Source organism: Trichechus manatus, unplaced genomic scaffold, assembly GCF_000243295.1.
Source record: "Trichechus manatus latirostris isolate Lorelei unplaced genomic scaffold, TriManLat1.0 scaffold00049, whole genome shotgun sequence".
Taxonomy (NCBI): Eukaryota; Metazoa; Chordata; class Mammalia; order Sirenia; family Trichechidae; genus Trichechus; species Trichechus manatus.
This window is the reverse complement of record NW_004443985.1, coordinates 11,153,038-11,169,967: the sequence shown is the minus strand read 5'-3', so window position 1 is coordinate 11,169,967 and position 16,930 is coordinate 11,153,038. Positions and strand designations below refer to the sequence as shown.

At 35.3% G+C, this 16,930-nt stretch overlaps 1 protein-coding gene across 1 annotated transcript in view; it reads left to right on the top strand.

Annotated features, from left to right (window-relative positions):
• ZCWPW2 (zinc finger CW-type and PWWP domain containing 2) overlaps positions 1–16,930 on the top strand; it is a 96,136-nt gene that overhangs the window by 48,731 nt on the left and 30,475 nt on the right. Inside the window, exon 4 of the mRNA XM_004377364.1 lies at positions 1,532–1,578. Within this exon, the coding sequence (XP_004377421.1) occupies positions 1,532–1,578 (47 nt within the window). The remainder of the gene's footprint in view (positions 1–1,531; positions 1,579–16,930) is intronic.

Below are 16,930 nucleotides of genomic sequence, written 5' to 3'. Positions count from 1 at the left end.
GAAAATTTCTCACTATGGAAAATTCAACTCTTAAAAAGTGGTTAATGTTGCTGAAGTTTGACACAAACTCACTATTATTTTTAGGAAAGTCACTAGTAATTGTAATGTTGTTAAGTATTACATCAGAAATTTCTCTGTAGTGTTTGAAAGTCAGAGTTTTTGTCACTCCCGAAGACTCTTCTGTCGGATTGGGAGAAGGTTCCCCAACTTTTGAACACAGGAAGTTTCATGAACAACAGTTTGTATATTTCTGTTAGCAGTTCATCTCCATAATGGAAATTTTACATAAGAATGAGTAACGAATTTTTATTCTGTTTTCGTTAACCCATTGTATGCCATCAGGATCCATTAGATCTAATGTTAGTTTTGAGTTTCTTTTTGTACGGTTTTAACTATTTGTAAAGATTAATATTTTGTGACTTTTATTCTTATTAGAGGTCTTCAAAAGAACAAAAAGAAAGTTTACTTTTTCTTTTTTGATATGGCAAAACTTATTCCATCTTGTAATTACCACGTGCTTGCACTGGGTCCTTTTATAAGTCCATTATGGGATTTTAGTGATCTTATTTTTTCCTGTGTTTTGAAACATTTCACTTCTTTATCATTACTCATCAGTTATTCCCAACTATGTTAAAAAGACTAAAATGATTATTTAAAAGAAAGAATGATGGAATCACTTAAAAAGATGATATAATTGTAAAATACATCATCATTGTAGCTGTTTCTCCTGGTGTTCCAAGGATTAAGATTATACAGACATCTACATAAACACACACACCCCAAAATGTCTTTCTTTATTAACTAAAATGGAAGAGAATATTTGTTGATTGCCTATTATTGGCTAGACATTGTTTTTGGAGATTTACATAGATTATACTATTTAAATCTCACAATATAACAAAGGGGTATTGTTATCCCTGATTTGTCAATAAGGAAGCTGCAGTTCAGAGAGTATATACATTGTTTTATACCTCATATTATCTAGTATAGTAGCTTACACCAAATAGATGCACAATACATTTTCATTACTAAACAACATTAATTTTTTCACATAAAATATATATTTCAGATCCATGCAGGGTCAAGATTTTTAATGAATAAAATCCGTGTACATCTATTAATTATACAAAATATTCAGGACCTACTGCATATAAAATGTGATCCCTGCTTTGAGGAACATTCTAGTCTAGAAGAGTTCATAAACAAATGCAGAAGTAACCATAATGCAGTGGAGATAATTTCTGTGTCCTAACCTAGGTACTAATTCCAAGATGTCCTACCAATCAATCACATTTAAGGGAGGAGGTTTGTCAAGTAAGTATACAAATTCCTGATAATATTACTTCAAGATTACTTCGCTCTTCTAAACTCTAGGAAATTGAGTTTATTAGCATTGTAATCAAGGGAACACTGAAAAAAATACTGTTAGCACAGTATGAGAAAGAAGAAAATTCTGATCGTACAACTTTGTATTTATTTGAACAGTAGTATAGACACTTTTTTCAAGCAGCCATATTTTATTATGTTACAGATAAACCCAAAGCAGATACCAAAGTTGCTGTGATGGCCAAGAAAAGGGTAAGATCATATTTTGTTATATAAGATATACACACTTCAGATTCCATTTGATTAATAGTATTTTTTAAAGCAAAATGACATATAATCAATTTTTTTCTTCTAAATAAGCTTGTAAATTTTCTTAGTTGAATATATGTTTCCTTTCTTAGGTTATCACTAGAAGATAATATCTACGGGTACATAACTATATTTTTACACGAATAACACACACCCTCTGCATTTGTTTGCCAACCACATCCTCGTCCCTCAAGGTATTTTTCTAAGTGCACTATGCTGATTTTGTACAGCAGCATGTAAAAACAAATTGGCATAGCAATGCTTATGAAAATACCTCAAAGGGGGAGGATGCAGCTGACAAACAAATGTAGAAGGTGCATGTTATTTGCATAAAAATATGGTATATGTGTGATAGATTTACCTAGACTCTTTTTTTTTTTTTTGAGAACTTGTGAAGTCAGTAGCATTTTTAAAGAATTTTTCAAATTTAACACGTCATTCTCTATATTGCATGTAGAGAGATTTTTAACTCTATCTACTGTCAAAATGGAGCCCTGGTGGCACAGTGGTTAAGAGTCGGTTGCTAACCTTGGTTGACAGTTCAAATCCACCAGCCACTCCTTAGAAACCATATGGGGTCAGTTCTACTCTGTCATTTAGGGTTGCTATGAGTCGGAATCAACTTATGGCAAGGAGTACTGTCAATATTATAACTGGGATAGGGTGAACCTTGATGTTTTCTTTGACAGTGTTTTTACAGGACACTACTATAAATGAGAAAGAATTGATGCTTAAAACAAATTATTCTGGACATGTAATATGTTGGTGTCTAAAGAAAAATATTTGCAATTGAAAGGAAAGCCTATATTGGGAACTTCCTGTCTTTGATGGTGGGGATGGGACAGGGTGGACTCAGGAAGGTTGAGTGTAACCTGGGAGAACAGACAAGGATGTTTGGCATGGACTTATAGATGAACAGACAATGGTGAGCATCCTTTTTATATTCTGAATACATATATTTTATGAGTCCTTTTGAAATCAGGTTTTATCTTTCTGCTTTTCTGCTTGTAAAAGGGATGTGAACCTGGACTTTCCTCTGGCTAAATAATGTTGATGCTCCTTTGCTGGAAGGAATTCAATATCATAGAAGACAAAGTTTCCCTTTATAAAAGAAAGGAAATAGAACTCGTTTGGACAGGAATATGTGGGATAGTGCAGGATTGTTCATTTGAATGTAATTGTCTATTTCAATCTTTGCTAAAGGGTATTTAGAATAAAAAAATAATCAAGGTGATAACTAACATTTCAACATATTGCTTCATTTTTATCAGTGGTTCTCAACTGGGGCATTGGTGTGCCATTCATAGTGTGGTCCATGGACCAGAGCTGGTCTATGAACTATTTGCTATTGTTCTCTGATAAACACAGAAATTGAGAATAGGCATTTAAAAAATTCTATAGTAATTTTACAGAGTAATTTTTGTCTGTTGAATCTAATAACAATAAAATGGAGCTTGTATTTTCTGTTTCTTTGTTTTTTTATTTCATTTTTCTAGTAACTCACTTTTATAAAAAAGTATAGGTCTGGTACAGACTGGGGTTTGGAGGAATTGTCCTTCACCACAGATTGTTTGAGAGACATTGCCCTATGGAACATTGTACAAATTTGTGGATATGTTATGGTAATTTTGGGGAGTACAGGGCATTTTATTGGGGAAGGGTATGGGACACTTCCCAATGCATGGAACAGAACAATAATAAAAGCTGTCCAACATATTCAGCATGACTTTTGAATGTTCTCCTGGACTCAACAAGCTACAAATGTAATTATAGAGTGATTTAATGTAAAATAATACGGAAATGAGATTTAGACAAAAATCCAAGGAATTTAAAAGGCCCATTATGGAGAGGGCAGCTGAAATGGAATAAACACATTGTTCTTGAAATTATCAAATAATTTACTTATTCTTTGTTCAACATATTGTAACCTATCCAACTATATAGTTAGCTGTAAAGGGCTGTACAGTAGAAGTGCAGTTACTGAGAAACCATGAAAAGCATTTGCAGATAAGTAACATGGAGATTTGAGATGCCTTTTAACAGCCATAAATCCAAATATTACTAAAGTAACAGAGATACATGAAGTGCATTGGTCTCATTGAATTTTTTCAAAAATAAATATTTGAAAATATTTCATAGTATTGCTGTCATTTATACTTGAAAATATTTTAGCTTAATAATTAGACATCTTTGTTTTTAAAAATTGCATATTGAGATTATTTTTTGATAGCCAGTTACTCTTCAGTCCTACTCTGATTGTCCCCCGGGGTCTACCTTAAACTTCTTTATTATCTTATATTCTTACTTTTTTTCTAATTTATCATCTAGATATTCTTCCTAACCTATTGAAAGTTGTGGTAAAGATCTTTTCAAGTACTAGAGACCGAATGTATTCCCTGATTTGCTGTAGGATTTCAAGAAAGGAGATATATTTTCTGTAATATGTTGTTCATCCCTTATCATAGCATAGGAAATTTTTTTGCCCAGCTCGTCTGGGAGAACATTATACTCCTAATTTTTTGTACTCAGTCTATAATTTATTTTAGACTGAGTATTTTAATCCATTCCAGTTAAGATTAGTTTCTTTTCTTTCTTACTGTATAAAAATAAGTCTGATCTGTTATCACTTAACCTAACAATGGTTTCTGTTCTTATATCTACCATTACTTCTCCTGTTCGATTTTCATGTAGATCCTGTATGAATGACTTTGGTCATGTTATTTCACTGATACCCAAAGCTAGTCATAATAGAGATGACTATCTATCTTCTTTTTTATCTTTAGCATTTATCTTCTTAATCATGTCTTCAAATGCAGTTGTTCCCAAGCATGCACATACAGAAATGTGTTTTATTTTATTATGAATATATTTCTCTTTTTATATTATAGTTGTATTTTTTTAAAGTAAAAATGTAGCCAGATGTATTAATTAAGGGACAAACTATAATGATGTAACAAAGATTCTAAATTTTAGTGAGTCACATGAGATAGAAGTTTATCTCTTTATCATACGCCTGTCCAAAGATGGGCCATTGGTGGAGAGTAGGAAGAGGCCTTGCCCCATAAGATTATCCAAACTCCCAAATTCCTTCTATCTTGTTTTCCCAATCCCTAGGGTGTGATCATCTATGTGGTCAGAGGTTGATTGCACTATCACATCCACACTCGGGTCCATAGAAAGAAGTAAAGTGGAAGATAAGTGCAAACCATTAGCTGAAGAAAAAAGTATATATATGAACTTGATGCTGCATGCATCACTTCCCCCATATCCCATTGGCCAAAATTGAGTAACATGGCCACATTCACTAGCAGGGGAAGGTGGGAAATGTAGCTTCTAGTTGGGCAGGCTTGGAGGGAGGTTTTATTGGTAAAAGGGAGAAGGGGAGCATAGGTACTGGGGTACAGATAATGGTCTAAGAGGGTCATTTAAAGAGGGAAGGAAATGTCTCAAAGTATTTGTTATAAAAGGAAGTTATCAGCTCGGTTGAGAAATACCGATATAGACTATTTCATTTGATCCTTAATATACTGTACCTATTGCCGTCGAGTTGATTCTGACTCATAGTGACCCTGTAGGACGGAGTAGAACTGCCTCATAGGGTTTCCAAGGAGCAGCTGGTAGATTCAAACTGCCATCCTTTTGGTTAACAGCTGAACTCTTTACCATTGTGCCACCAGGGCTCAGCAGTGGGAAATCGGTCTTAAATAACTATTCTTACAAAGAAACTGCCCCAGTGACTAACTGGAGTGTCAGAGCCAGGGTACGAATCCAGTTCTGATGGTACACAATACCACAGTTTACTTTAACTGTTTTTGTTTGTTTTCTAAATCACTTTAGTATCTCATGTTTAACTCTTAAGTAACTTTGAACTTGATGCTTATAAATGGGCACAATCCTAGTTTAAAAAAAAAAAAATCGTCTGTAGTATTTTCCAGTTACAAAGCATTTCCACAAACCTTGCTTTCACTTCAGACTCTTGAGAGGGAGAGAGAGAGCAGACAGTATTATTCATCAACTTCCAAAGAGGGTTATTTGTGGTTAGAGAAGTTAAGGAGTTTGCCCATTGCCAAAAGTACTCCTTACATATTTTTATTTAACCTTAATTAGTTTTCCTTATTTCCTATTAAAGTGTTGGCAAGGTAGCCTCCTTAGAGGCTGAGTGTTAATTTCACTTACTAATGTTAATTTTGTTGTGCATTTTGGATCTGTAGATATTGAACAGTATTTTTTAAAGACAGAACTGTTTTATATAAAACACTGTAGATGAACAAAAGAAAGTTGTTGGCTTCAAAGCAGAAGAATAATAATCATGGTGCCAGACACTGTACATATGTGATTTCATTTAACTCCAGCAACAATTATGTGAGGTATTCATTATTATCTTTGGTTCATAAATGAAGAAAATAGGCATTGGAATGCTCACTACAGCCAAAAACACAATATAAAGATGAATGAGGAAAAGGTAAATAGTTGCCTCTACAGACCCTCATCTCATATTGCAATTCTTAGCTGTATTTTATTTATAAAAACAAATACATATATGCACATGTATAGATGTTCTGTGATTGTTTTTGTTTTTACAACAGTGAAATCTTATTACGTATGTTACTCAGTAAATCTAACTACTCGGACTAACAGATAGAGATCTATTTTTAACCTCTGAGTCGCATACCATAGCAGATGTGTCAGTTTAGTCCCATGTGGATGAACATGTGGGTGTTTTCAAGTGGCTGTTGTGGTTTGATGCTCCTTCATGCAATGCTTTGGTAAACATCCTTGTACCCATATCCTGAAATACTGATGCTATTATTTGTGTAGGATAGATTCCCAAAGTAGGATTGCTAGATCAGTGCTAACCACAGTGTCATCCTGCCTCTCTTGGACCAAGAGAGGACCTTGAGGAATAAGTTGTTAAGCACTGAAGTGCTGGCTGTGCTGAGTTGTACTGGCAGTTGCTGCCATCTCTTTGAACCAAGCTGTAAGAGTGTTACCAGCTGGGATGTCATTTCTAAGGCTGTCCTCAGTGCTTCTAGGGTCCAGTGTTAGAGATCTCTCTAGAAGCCTCAGCCACTCTTATAGTTCCCCTCCTTCAGCTCTTCAGCTGTGTGAGAGCGTGGGTGCCTCTTAAGATAGAGGCAAGAAGTACAGGTGCACCTGCTGACCACCTCTGTTCAATGACGGCAATCTGAATGAAAGTGACTCTGAGTAAGCCACGCGAATCTCTCTGAGTGCCATGTGATGAAAAGGAGGGATAGGTGTAGATTGTCTCTAGGCAGCTTCCCATGCTAATATTCCATGAACTATAAAATATTTGTAACAGCTCAGTAAGTACTTTCAGAATGTCAAGGGACATGTGCAGACCAGATTTAATATCTACAATAAGTATCTGAGTCAATTGGCCCTAGAAATAAAGAATAAGACAGTAGTGTACCAGGAAGACAGAGTAGCTGATGGTGTTGCCTGTTACAGATTCGGAAAGATGTTTGAGCATGTATAAATATTGAAGAAACAGCATAGTGTGGTGGAAAGAATTTAACTTATGAGATGGATCTGCCTTCAAGATCCGGTTGTGCTACTAGTATTTGTGTGACTTTAGGCAAGTTAACTTAGTACCTCTGAGCCTCATTTAGTTAATCTCTGCGTTGGGAATAATAATAATTACCTTGTATGACTGTATAAAGGTTAATATTCAAAGCAATTATAATAGTATATAGTTACTATATTATAGGAGATGCTTAATAAGTGCTAGTACTTTCTCCTTAATTTCCCCGTAGAGACAGGAAGTAAGAATTTAAGAAACTTTATGTTTCTCAGAACTTACAATAGCATCACAGTTCTATTACGCAGTTAGGGTTAGAGAAGTCTTCTTTTTTTTTTTTTATGTAGGTCTCTCCATTTTAATGATGAATTAATTTGTTTCAATGTAATATAATAACCTTATATTTGGAGAATAGAATTTTTATAATTATCCAAAAAGTGACTACTTGATTAAACTAAAAAAGTCATAATCTTAAACTAATTTTTATTAATTTGATATGTTTGTTTATATTCATTTCTATATGCATATGTTTATTTGCATAGTCTTAATCATTAAGTAATATACTTTTTTTCACTTATGTATTATATCACAAACCTTTTTGATATTGTTTTATGACTTTTATTACTTTAAGACATTGTTTTTTTAATTAGAGAAGTAGCACATGCAGTTGAAACAAAACTAAACAGTACAGACATCCGTCTTTTCCCAACTGTGATTTCAGTCCTAGCAGAGAGCCACTGTTAACAGTTACAGGCATAGTTTTCTGTGCATGTGAAACATATGTCTTACATGTTAAATAAATGTTTACAAATAAACAAAATATATTTTTATTTATGTGTATAAGTATACATATATATATAAGGAGCCCTGGTGGTGCAATGGTCAAGCACTCACCTGCTAACCAAAAGGTTGCCAGTTCGAATCCACCAGCGGCTCTGCGAGAGACAAGACCTGGCTATCTGCTCCCATAAAGAGTACAGCCTAGAAAACTCTTTTGGGCAGTTTAATGTGTCAGACAGGGTCACTATGAGTCAGCACACAACAACATAAATATATATATAGTTTACTAATATAAACAAAATTAGTTAAACTCTACTTTTTCACTCAATATATTGTGGGCATCTTTTTCAAGTCAAACATGTACTAGATCTTAAGTGGCTGCATAGCATTTCATCTTACAGAAGTACCTTATTGAATCAGTTTCCTAGCCATTTAGATTAATTCTGGATTTTAGAATTACAAATAAAAGTGCAGCAACATCATTGTACACAGATCAGTTTAAACAATGGGCAAATATTTCTATAAGAAAAATTATTAGAAAACGACTTGCTGGTTCATAGTCTGCACATTTAAAATGTTTTAAGTATTATCCAAATTGTTAAAGAACTCTTCTCCTACCTCCAAAGCCCTCCCCCCAATTTTTATACCAGTTACAGTCCCATCATTAGTATATAGAAATGTCTAGACTTCCTTACCTTGCCAATTCTAGCCATTATCAGTCTTTTTGTTTGTAATTTGTTTTATTTCTCTAAGACAGATACAAGCTAACAAAAAAAGATCAAGGAATACAAAAGCATATAAACTAAAAAGTTCAAATCATGCTCTTCCTTTTGTTGCCCCACGTAACACATTTCACTGTTTTAAAATATGGAAATAAACATCCTTTTGAATATGTTTTTACACATTTGTGCACAAATTTCAGTAGAATAATTGCTAGAAGTGAAATTGCTGGGGTAAAGGGTATGAGCATTTAATATAGAGTTACATACAAGGAAAGATTGAGAAACTGTTACAGATTGAAGACTAAGGGGGCATAGCAACCAAATGTAATGTGAAATCTGAGTTTGGATCCTGAAACAGAAAAGGACATAGTGGAAAAGCTGGTGAAACTTGAATTAGGCCATTAGTTTAGTTAATAGTATTATACCAATGATAATTGCCTGGTTTTGATCTTTGTACTATGATTATGTAAGATGTTAACATTGAGGGTAGCTGGAGGAAGGGTATATAGGAACTCTCATTATTTATGCACTTTTGTGTAAATATAAAGTTATTTCAAAATAAAAGCTAAAAATGTTGATCAAGTATTGACAAAGTGCTCTTCAAGACATTGTACCTGATATAATCCTACGAACAGAATATGAATACTTCTTTTCTGATCCCCTTTGCCAATATCTAAAGGGAGAAAAAATATTTTAATTTGCTATCATTTGTTTATTTGACTTTTAGTGAGATTGAGTGTTTTTAATATATTTATTGGACATGTGTTTCTTTTGAAAAATGCCTGTTCATATTCCTTGCCCATTCTTTCCATGGGCTTACTTTTTTCTGATTGATTTGTAGGCATTCTTCAGCTATTGATTATTAGTACTTTGTCTATATGTTGTGAACATTTTTCCAGTTTTCTTTTTGAATTTTTGTGGTTCTTTTGCTGTGCTTATATAGTAGTATCTTTTCTTTTAGAGCTTTTGTGGCATACTTTAAAGGATTGCCCTTTAATTAATACAAAATATTTTTCACAATTCACGTAACCTTTTCTCCTATTGCTATTGGTAACGCTTTGAGGAAAATCTTCATCAGTTTTGCTTCCTCTCCTACTGGTCTTTTGCATTGTTTCCTTGAGACAATTCCCAGTGGAAGAATTTTGGAGAAAGGGATAGGGATGTATTGTCAAGTTGTTATCCTCTTACCAGCAGTGCATATAAACATTTAGATGTTTATCATATTGAATATGCCCACCTACAAACATAACTTGTCTTTCTAGTCATTTCCTTGGTTTCTTCAATGTAGGTTTTTTCATATTCCTAATTGAGCCGATCCTAGGTATTGCTACTATTAGGGGAAGGACCTTTTTTTAATTTTGTTTTCTAATTTTTTTGGCCTACGTATGGAAATTCCGTGTGTGTGTGTGTGTGTATGTGTGTGTGTGTTTACTTTTTTCCTAACACTTTACTTTCATTAATGCCAAAAATTTAACTTACGCCACTTTGAAAGACAAAGTTAATGACCACTCTATTTATACAGAGCCCTAGTGGCGCAGTGGTTAAGAGTTTGGCTGCTAATCAAAAGGTCAACAGCTGGAATCCACCAGGCACTCCTTGGAAACCCTATGGGGCAGTTCTACTCTGCCCTATAGGGTCTCTATGAGTCGGAATAGACTCAACGGCAACAGGTTGGGTTTTTGTTTTCTCTTTGTTTATGCATTTATCTTTGAGAAATTTTGGCTCTTATATTTTCTGATGAAAAAAATCTTTTTCACCAAAAATTCTTCATAACCAGTGGAAAATGTTCTTAGCCCAGTTAGCAAGATACGTTGCTTATACTTTGTGACTAGATATCTGGATGTTTGTGTTAATTGATAAGTTTGCTGTTAATATGGAATTCATCTGCTGCAACTCACTTCATTCGTTTAGCTTTACAGTCATGCGCTGCGTAACCGCCTTTCAGGCAACATCCCACCTCATGTATGTCCATGGTCCCATAAGATTGTTAGAGTTCAGAAATCCTGATCGGAGAACAGGACATAGAGGATTTAGGCATGTTGCGCTCAACAATCACTACGATCCTCAAAAACAAAGAAAAAATTCTCCAAGCTGCTAAAGGATCTCCACTGAAAGCTGCAAGGCTAACGAGAACACGAGAGGGACCTATATCAGATTTGGAGAAATGGCTAATAATGTGGATTGAGGACCAAACACGGAAGAGAATCCCTCTCAGCACGTTGATGATCACTGCTAAGGCTTGTTCGAGATGCTTAAAGGAACGGCAGGACCAGACTAGATACCTAGTTTAGTGCTAGCTCTGGATAGTTCAAATGCTTCAGACAACGTTTTTCACTCATAATGTGAGAGTGCGTGGTGAGTCTGCAAGTGCTGATGTGGAGGCAGCAGAAGAATTTGTTGAAACCTTAGATAAACTAATTGTAGAGGGAAGTTATTTGCCCCAGCAAACTTTTAATATGGAGGAAGCCTCTATATTCTAGAGGTGAATGCCTGAAAGGACTTTCATCCATAATATGGTATTCGCACAACACCAAATCACATTAACATCCTATTTCACAGAAGGTATCATGGACATTAAGTGACAAGTGCCTATGTATTCATTTTTCCCCAAAGATAAATATTATAATAGATCCCTGCTGCTGGCTTCTAGCTCCAGACAGAGAAGAGTCTGAGAAAAGAACAGCAAGCAGAGGAACCCTTGGGAAGTGTCAGTGTCAAGCTTCAAAACTCCTTTTGGATTCTACTTTGCAGCATCATTCACCTTTCCCATAGACCAGTCTTACCCAAATTTGAATTGTTCAGGTGTTCCATCACTATTTTTGTCATTTTTTATAATGTTAGTTACCATAGTTTTCTTTCAATTGATTTACCTTTTTTTACATTAAATTTTTTATTGAGGTAAAATTTAAACACAGTGAAGGGCATAGATCCTAAATGTACAGTGTGATGAGTTTTTGTAAGTGTATACAACATTTAACCACTATCCCCAATAAAAAATCAATAATTTTATCTCCCCAGAAATTTACCTCACTTAAATTTTAAAAATGCAAATGATGTGCATTTATATTTTTTCAAATATATGTCAAAATAAATATATTAATATGGAAATTACGCATGTATCACCTAAATGGTAGCCACACTTTGGAGAAACTTGATGTAGAATGTTCTTTTCATGCTAATTTCACTTACCCTATGCCCAAAATCTGCAGTGATGTTTAACAAGATATTTTTAAGTAACCTAATATCTAAACCTGCTTGATTAGGTCCAAGATTTACCTCAATTTTGAATTACAGTCTATAGGAATTCTATGGTAAAATGTTAAAATTAAATAAAAGAGGTTAATGTCTGATATCCAAAACCTGTTATTCACCATCTATGAGAGCAAGCAAAGATCCTTTGAATAAGGGTACCAATTTTGTGGTGTGAATGATTGTATTTGCTCCTTAAAAAAAAAAAAAGTCTACTTTGAGACTTGTATATTTGTTTAACCCTTTGATTTAACTTTGAGTCCATGGACCTGACTTCAGCCAAAATGATCCTACCCAGATTACTCTCCTTATAGTTCTCATAAAATAGGCAGTGGGGGTGGAAGAAGCTGGGGAAGCACAGAGGAAATATGCATCAGTGGTGACTAGAATGGAAGTGAAAACTCCTTTGTTTTTCTTTCCTGGAGATAAAACAACAGTGTGCTAGTGCAGCCCATTGACATCAAGTCATTTTAACTCTGTAGAACAGAGTAGAACTTCCCTGTAAGGTTTCCAAGGCTGTCATCCTTACAGCTCCCGTGGAGCAACTGGTGGGTTTGAACCACAGACTTCTTGGTTAGCAGCCAAGTGCTTAACCACTACACCACCAGGGCTCCTTACAGAACTGCCCCATAGGGTTTCCAAGGAGTGACTGGCAGATTCAAACTTTCGACCTTTTGGTTAGCAGCCAAATGCTTAACCACCACACCAGCAGGTTTCCTGTCCTAGTGCAAGGGCCGTGTTATTCTCCAAGTTCACAGGGCTTGCAGTGGAAGATATGTTGGCTAGCAGCTGCCCCTAAGGGGCCGTTCCAGCCACAGGGCAGCTGGCTGCCTGCTGGTGCTGTAGGAGCAGTTCTGAGAGAGTGCCATAGACTGTGTCAAGTTAAGAGGGTTATTGGTGATGCCTTCCTAAACCAGTGATTTGTTGAAGCACAGTGATTTGTCTGAGAAAATTCAGAGCTTAGTTATGCAGATCTGATGCTTGATAATCAGAAACAGATGTTTATCTATCAGTAACTTTCTTATCTTTTAAGAATTGTTTTCATCCTCATTACTAAACTATAAAACAAAAAAGTATCATTTTTTAATGCCAGCATATACAATAATTATGCTTTTGTGTTAATTTTTATTTCTCTTTACATAATGCACAGTAAGTAAGAATTCATTCAAAATATTAATTCACTGGGAATTTGAGTTCGGGAATAATTAAAATCTGGTGCCACAGATTCTAGAAATTTAAAACTTTTCAACCATAACTCTACCTGTTTTCTATTCTATACTTTTAACTTTGAACCAGAAGGCAATAAAGGGAATTCTACAAAATGTGATTGCTCTTTTGTTAAGAAACAAAAGCCTCTTCAACATGAGTCCCAGTTATCACACAGAGAACAGCTGCCAGGTTCGTCCTTTGTTATTTGGGACTAAAGGTTGTATTATGCAACTTTCTTAAATTTAGTTTGCTGATTATACTCATTACAGGTGTAATCCTTTCTCTCTGATAGGGGGACACCTAAGCTATGCCCCCAACATCAAGCTACACACAAGATGAATCCGGCTTTCTCTAAAGTTTGGAATATTTCTCCTTCACCATTACCTTCCTCGCCCCATTAAGTTAAACCCAAATATAGTATTACTAATCAATAAAAGCCCAAAACCTATTGCTGTCGAGAGTGGTTGTTGACATAACATAGAATAGGAATTTGAATAATGAGTTTGTCTTTTGCAGATTGTAGCTATTACACTAGATACTAAGCGATCTTTGTATGCCCAGTACTAACAACTACTGTTCTCCTATTTGCAAAGAGGAGGTGTTATCATTGGAAAAAATACAATGTCAGTGTGAATTAGTAGAATTGGCTTATAAAATAATACCTTAGAATTCAAGTCTATTTCAAATTTATAAACATTTGGCTTCTGCTCACAAGTCTTCCTACTTTTCATTTATATTAGATGACACAAAACCTATTTTCTTTCTTCAAAGACCTAGAAATGATTGCTTTTTAATTCTTTATAATTGTAATGACTCTGAGATCTATTTATCTTCCTTTTTGCTTATGTACTTAAATACCTTCATTTTGATCAATAAAGAATTTGCTAGATCATGAAATGCGTATTTTAGGCACACCTATTAAATCTATACACACTGAGAAACACAAAGGGAGATATAACTTCCATGTCCTTTGATGAATCTATTCTAAAGACTGTCTCCATTTCTACCTCTGGAATAATCAGAGAGTTGATGTAAATGGTTAGATCTAGACAAAATTTTAAAAATAACATTTTTATTGTGCTGTTGTGAAGAATCTGGCTATTCCTGTGTAGGAGAGAGATCTTTTTATGCCATCTGCTGAAGATTAATGCTCAGAACATTTGATAATGACCCATGGGATAAAGAATTGGACTGGTTATCCTTACTACTGAAGCTGATGGAGAGAAAAATTATAAAACAGATAAACACTCAACGTTCATTATTTTGTCACGAAAAAAAGTGTAACATGTGTACAGTTATGGATTGAATTGTGTCCCCCCAAAATGTGGGTTGACTTGGCTAGGCCATGATTCCCAGTATTGTGTGGTTGCGCACCATTTTGTGATTGGATGTGATTATCCTATGTGTTGTAAATCCTAACCTCTATGTTGTTAATGAGGCGGGATTAGAGGCAGTTACGTTAATGAGGCAGGACTCAATCTACAGGATTAGGTTGTATCTTGAATACATCTCTTTTGACATATAAGAGAGAGAATTGAGCAGAGAGGAGTGGGACCTCATACCACCAAGAAAGAATTGCCAGGAGCAGAGTGCATCCTTTGGACGCAGGGTCCCTGTACTGACAAACTCCTAGACCAGGGGAAAATTGATGACAAGGACCTTCCCCCAGAGCCAACAGGGAGAGAAAGCCTTCCCCTGGAGCCAGTGCCTTGAATTTGGACTTCTGGCCTCCTAAACTGTGAGAGAATAAATTTCTGTTTGTTAAAACCATCCACTTGTGGTATTTCTGTTATAGCAGCACTAGATAACTAAGACAGGTACTAAAACCATTGGATGTTCTCTGTGCATCAGCTTTTTAGAATTTAGGTGCAATCTCTAGGTTCCAGAAAGTCTTCTCTAGAAACCTTATCTTTACCCAGCATGTCTCTTGTTAAAATATCCAGTGGCTTTAGAAAGAAAACTGTATACAAATATAGAAATTGTTTTCAACTGACTTGGGTTTTTAGAGAGTCTCCAGTTAGAGGTCACATAATCTAATTTACTGCCTCCATTTGATCAGATGAACAACTGTGCCATAAGTCCTGCTTTTCATGGGGTTCTTCCCTCCCTAGGCACCCTCTTTTGATTGACCTTTAATATTCTTAAAGTATTCTTATAGATGACTGAATCAGTTTTGTAAAAAAAAAAAAAAGAAAGAAAGAAAAAACAACTGAATTTTCATGTTCTATACCTGACAGAGGAGCCCTGATGGCACAGTGCTTAAGAGCTACTGCAAGCTATGGCTGCTAACCAAAAGGTTGACAGTTCTAATCCACCAGCCACTCCTTGGAAAAACAACTGAATTTTCATGTTCTATACCTGACAGAGGAGCCCTGATGGCACAGCGGTTAAGAGCTACTGCAAGCTATGGCTGCTAACCAAAAGGTTGACAGTTCTAATCCACCAGCCACTCCTTGGAAACCCTATGAGGGCAGTTCTGCTCTATCCTATAGGGTCGCTTTGAGTCGGAATTGACTGAACACCAACAGGTTTTTTTTTTGTTTTTTTTTTTGTTTTTAAATACCGGATAGAAGGAGACCTGGTGGTGCAATGGTTAAGCACTTGGCTGCTAACCGAAAGGTTGGTGGTTCGAACCCACCTATCAGCTCTGCATGCGAGAAGTTGTGCAGAGGCCTGCGATCTGCTCCCATAAAGATTACAACCTAGAAAACCCTATGAGACAGTTCTCCTCTGTCGTATAGGGTCACTGTGAGATGGCATACCACAACAACATATGTGGTAGAGATAGTCAAAGAACATTTTTGTAAAAATTGTAAAGTCAGGGTTTTAAAAATTGTCAGTGAAATACGTAATCATAGAGCTCTATGAAGTTTTCTGTTACTATTATCCTCAGCTAGGAGTGGGAAGTGTTAATAGAAGGGCTTTCATGTCTTTTGTTTAAGGTGGGCCTAGTAGTCAGCTTCTATTTTTAGAGAAAATGCCCTCCTGTGTCTCAGCTCACTCCTTGAATACACACCCCAGTATTTTCTCTGGTAAGCCCCTAGAAGCAGAGAAACCCGTAGTGCTTTAGTGTGAACTTACACATGGCTGAAGGAAAAGTGCAGCAGACAAGATATTTATGTCATATTGTCAGAGACTGGTCTCTGATATTTTCCAAAGTTCACAGGAAGGTTGAATTCCACTAAAGATTGATAAGACTGAACTATGTGGTAATTGATTATTAACATTTATGTAAGAATCACTTAGATTTGTGTTTTCTCTGTTGAAATAGTATTTAAAATACAGGACATTTTATTGTTACAACAAAAAGTAGAACTAGAAAATTATCATTTTAACGTTCCCCTCTTTTTCAAAGAAGTATTGAAAACAATCATTGTCTAGGCCTTGAAGATTTACCTGTATTATTTTTATTCACTAGATACTCAGATTAAGTAATAACTATTATTTACAATGCTGCATGAAACTAGTATTCATAATTATTCCAAGCAGATTTTCCAAAGGGAAATGAGGATATTGGTTTTTCCTGTGTGTGATTACTTTTGACAAGAGTTTGTGTACATTATTCAACACACACAAATTCACTTTTGGAAATTTTGTCAAAGTAGGCGTCTCTTTAGTGACTATTGGATGACAATTACTCTCAAAAGCTTGCAAAACACATTTGTGTCTTCTGTAAGCATAAAATGTCGAATCACAATTTTACACCCTCAGATTTAATGCAGCTAACTAACTTGTTCTTTTTGTTTAAAACTAAAAAGATATTTATTTAGTTGAAAAGTGACTTAAGGAAATGGGC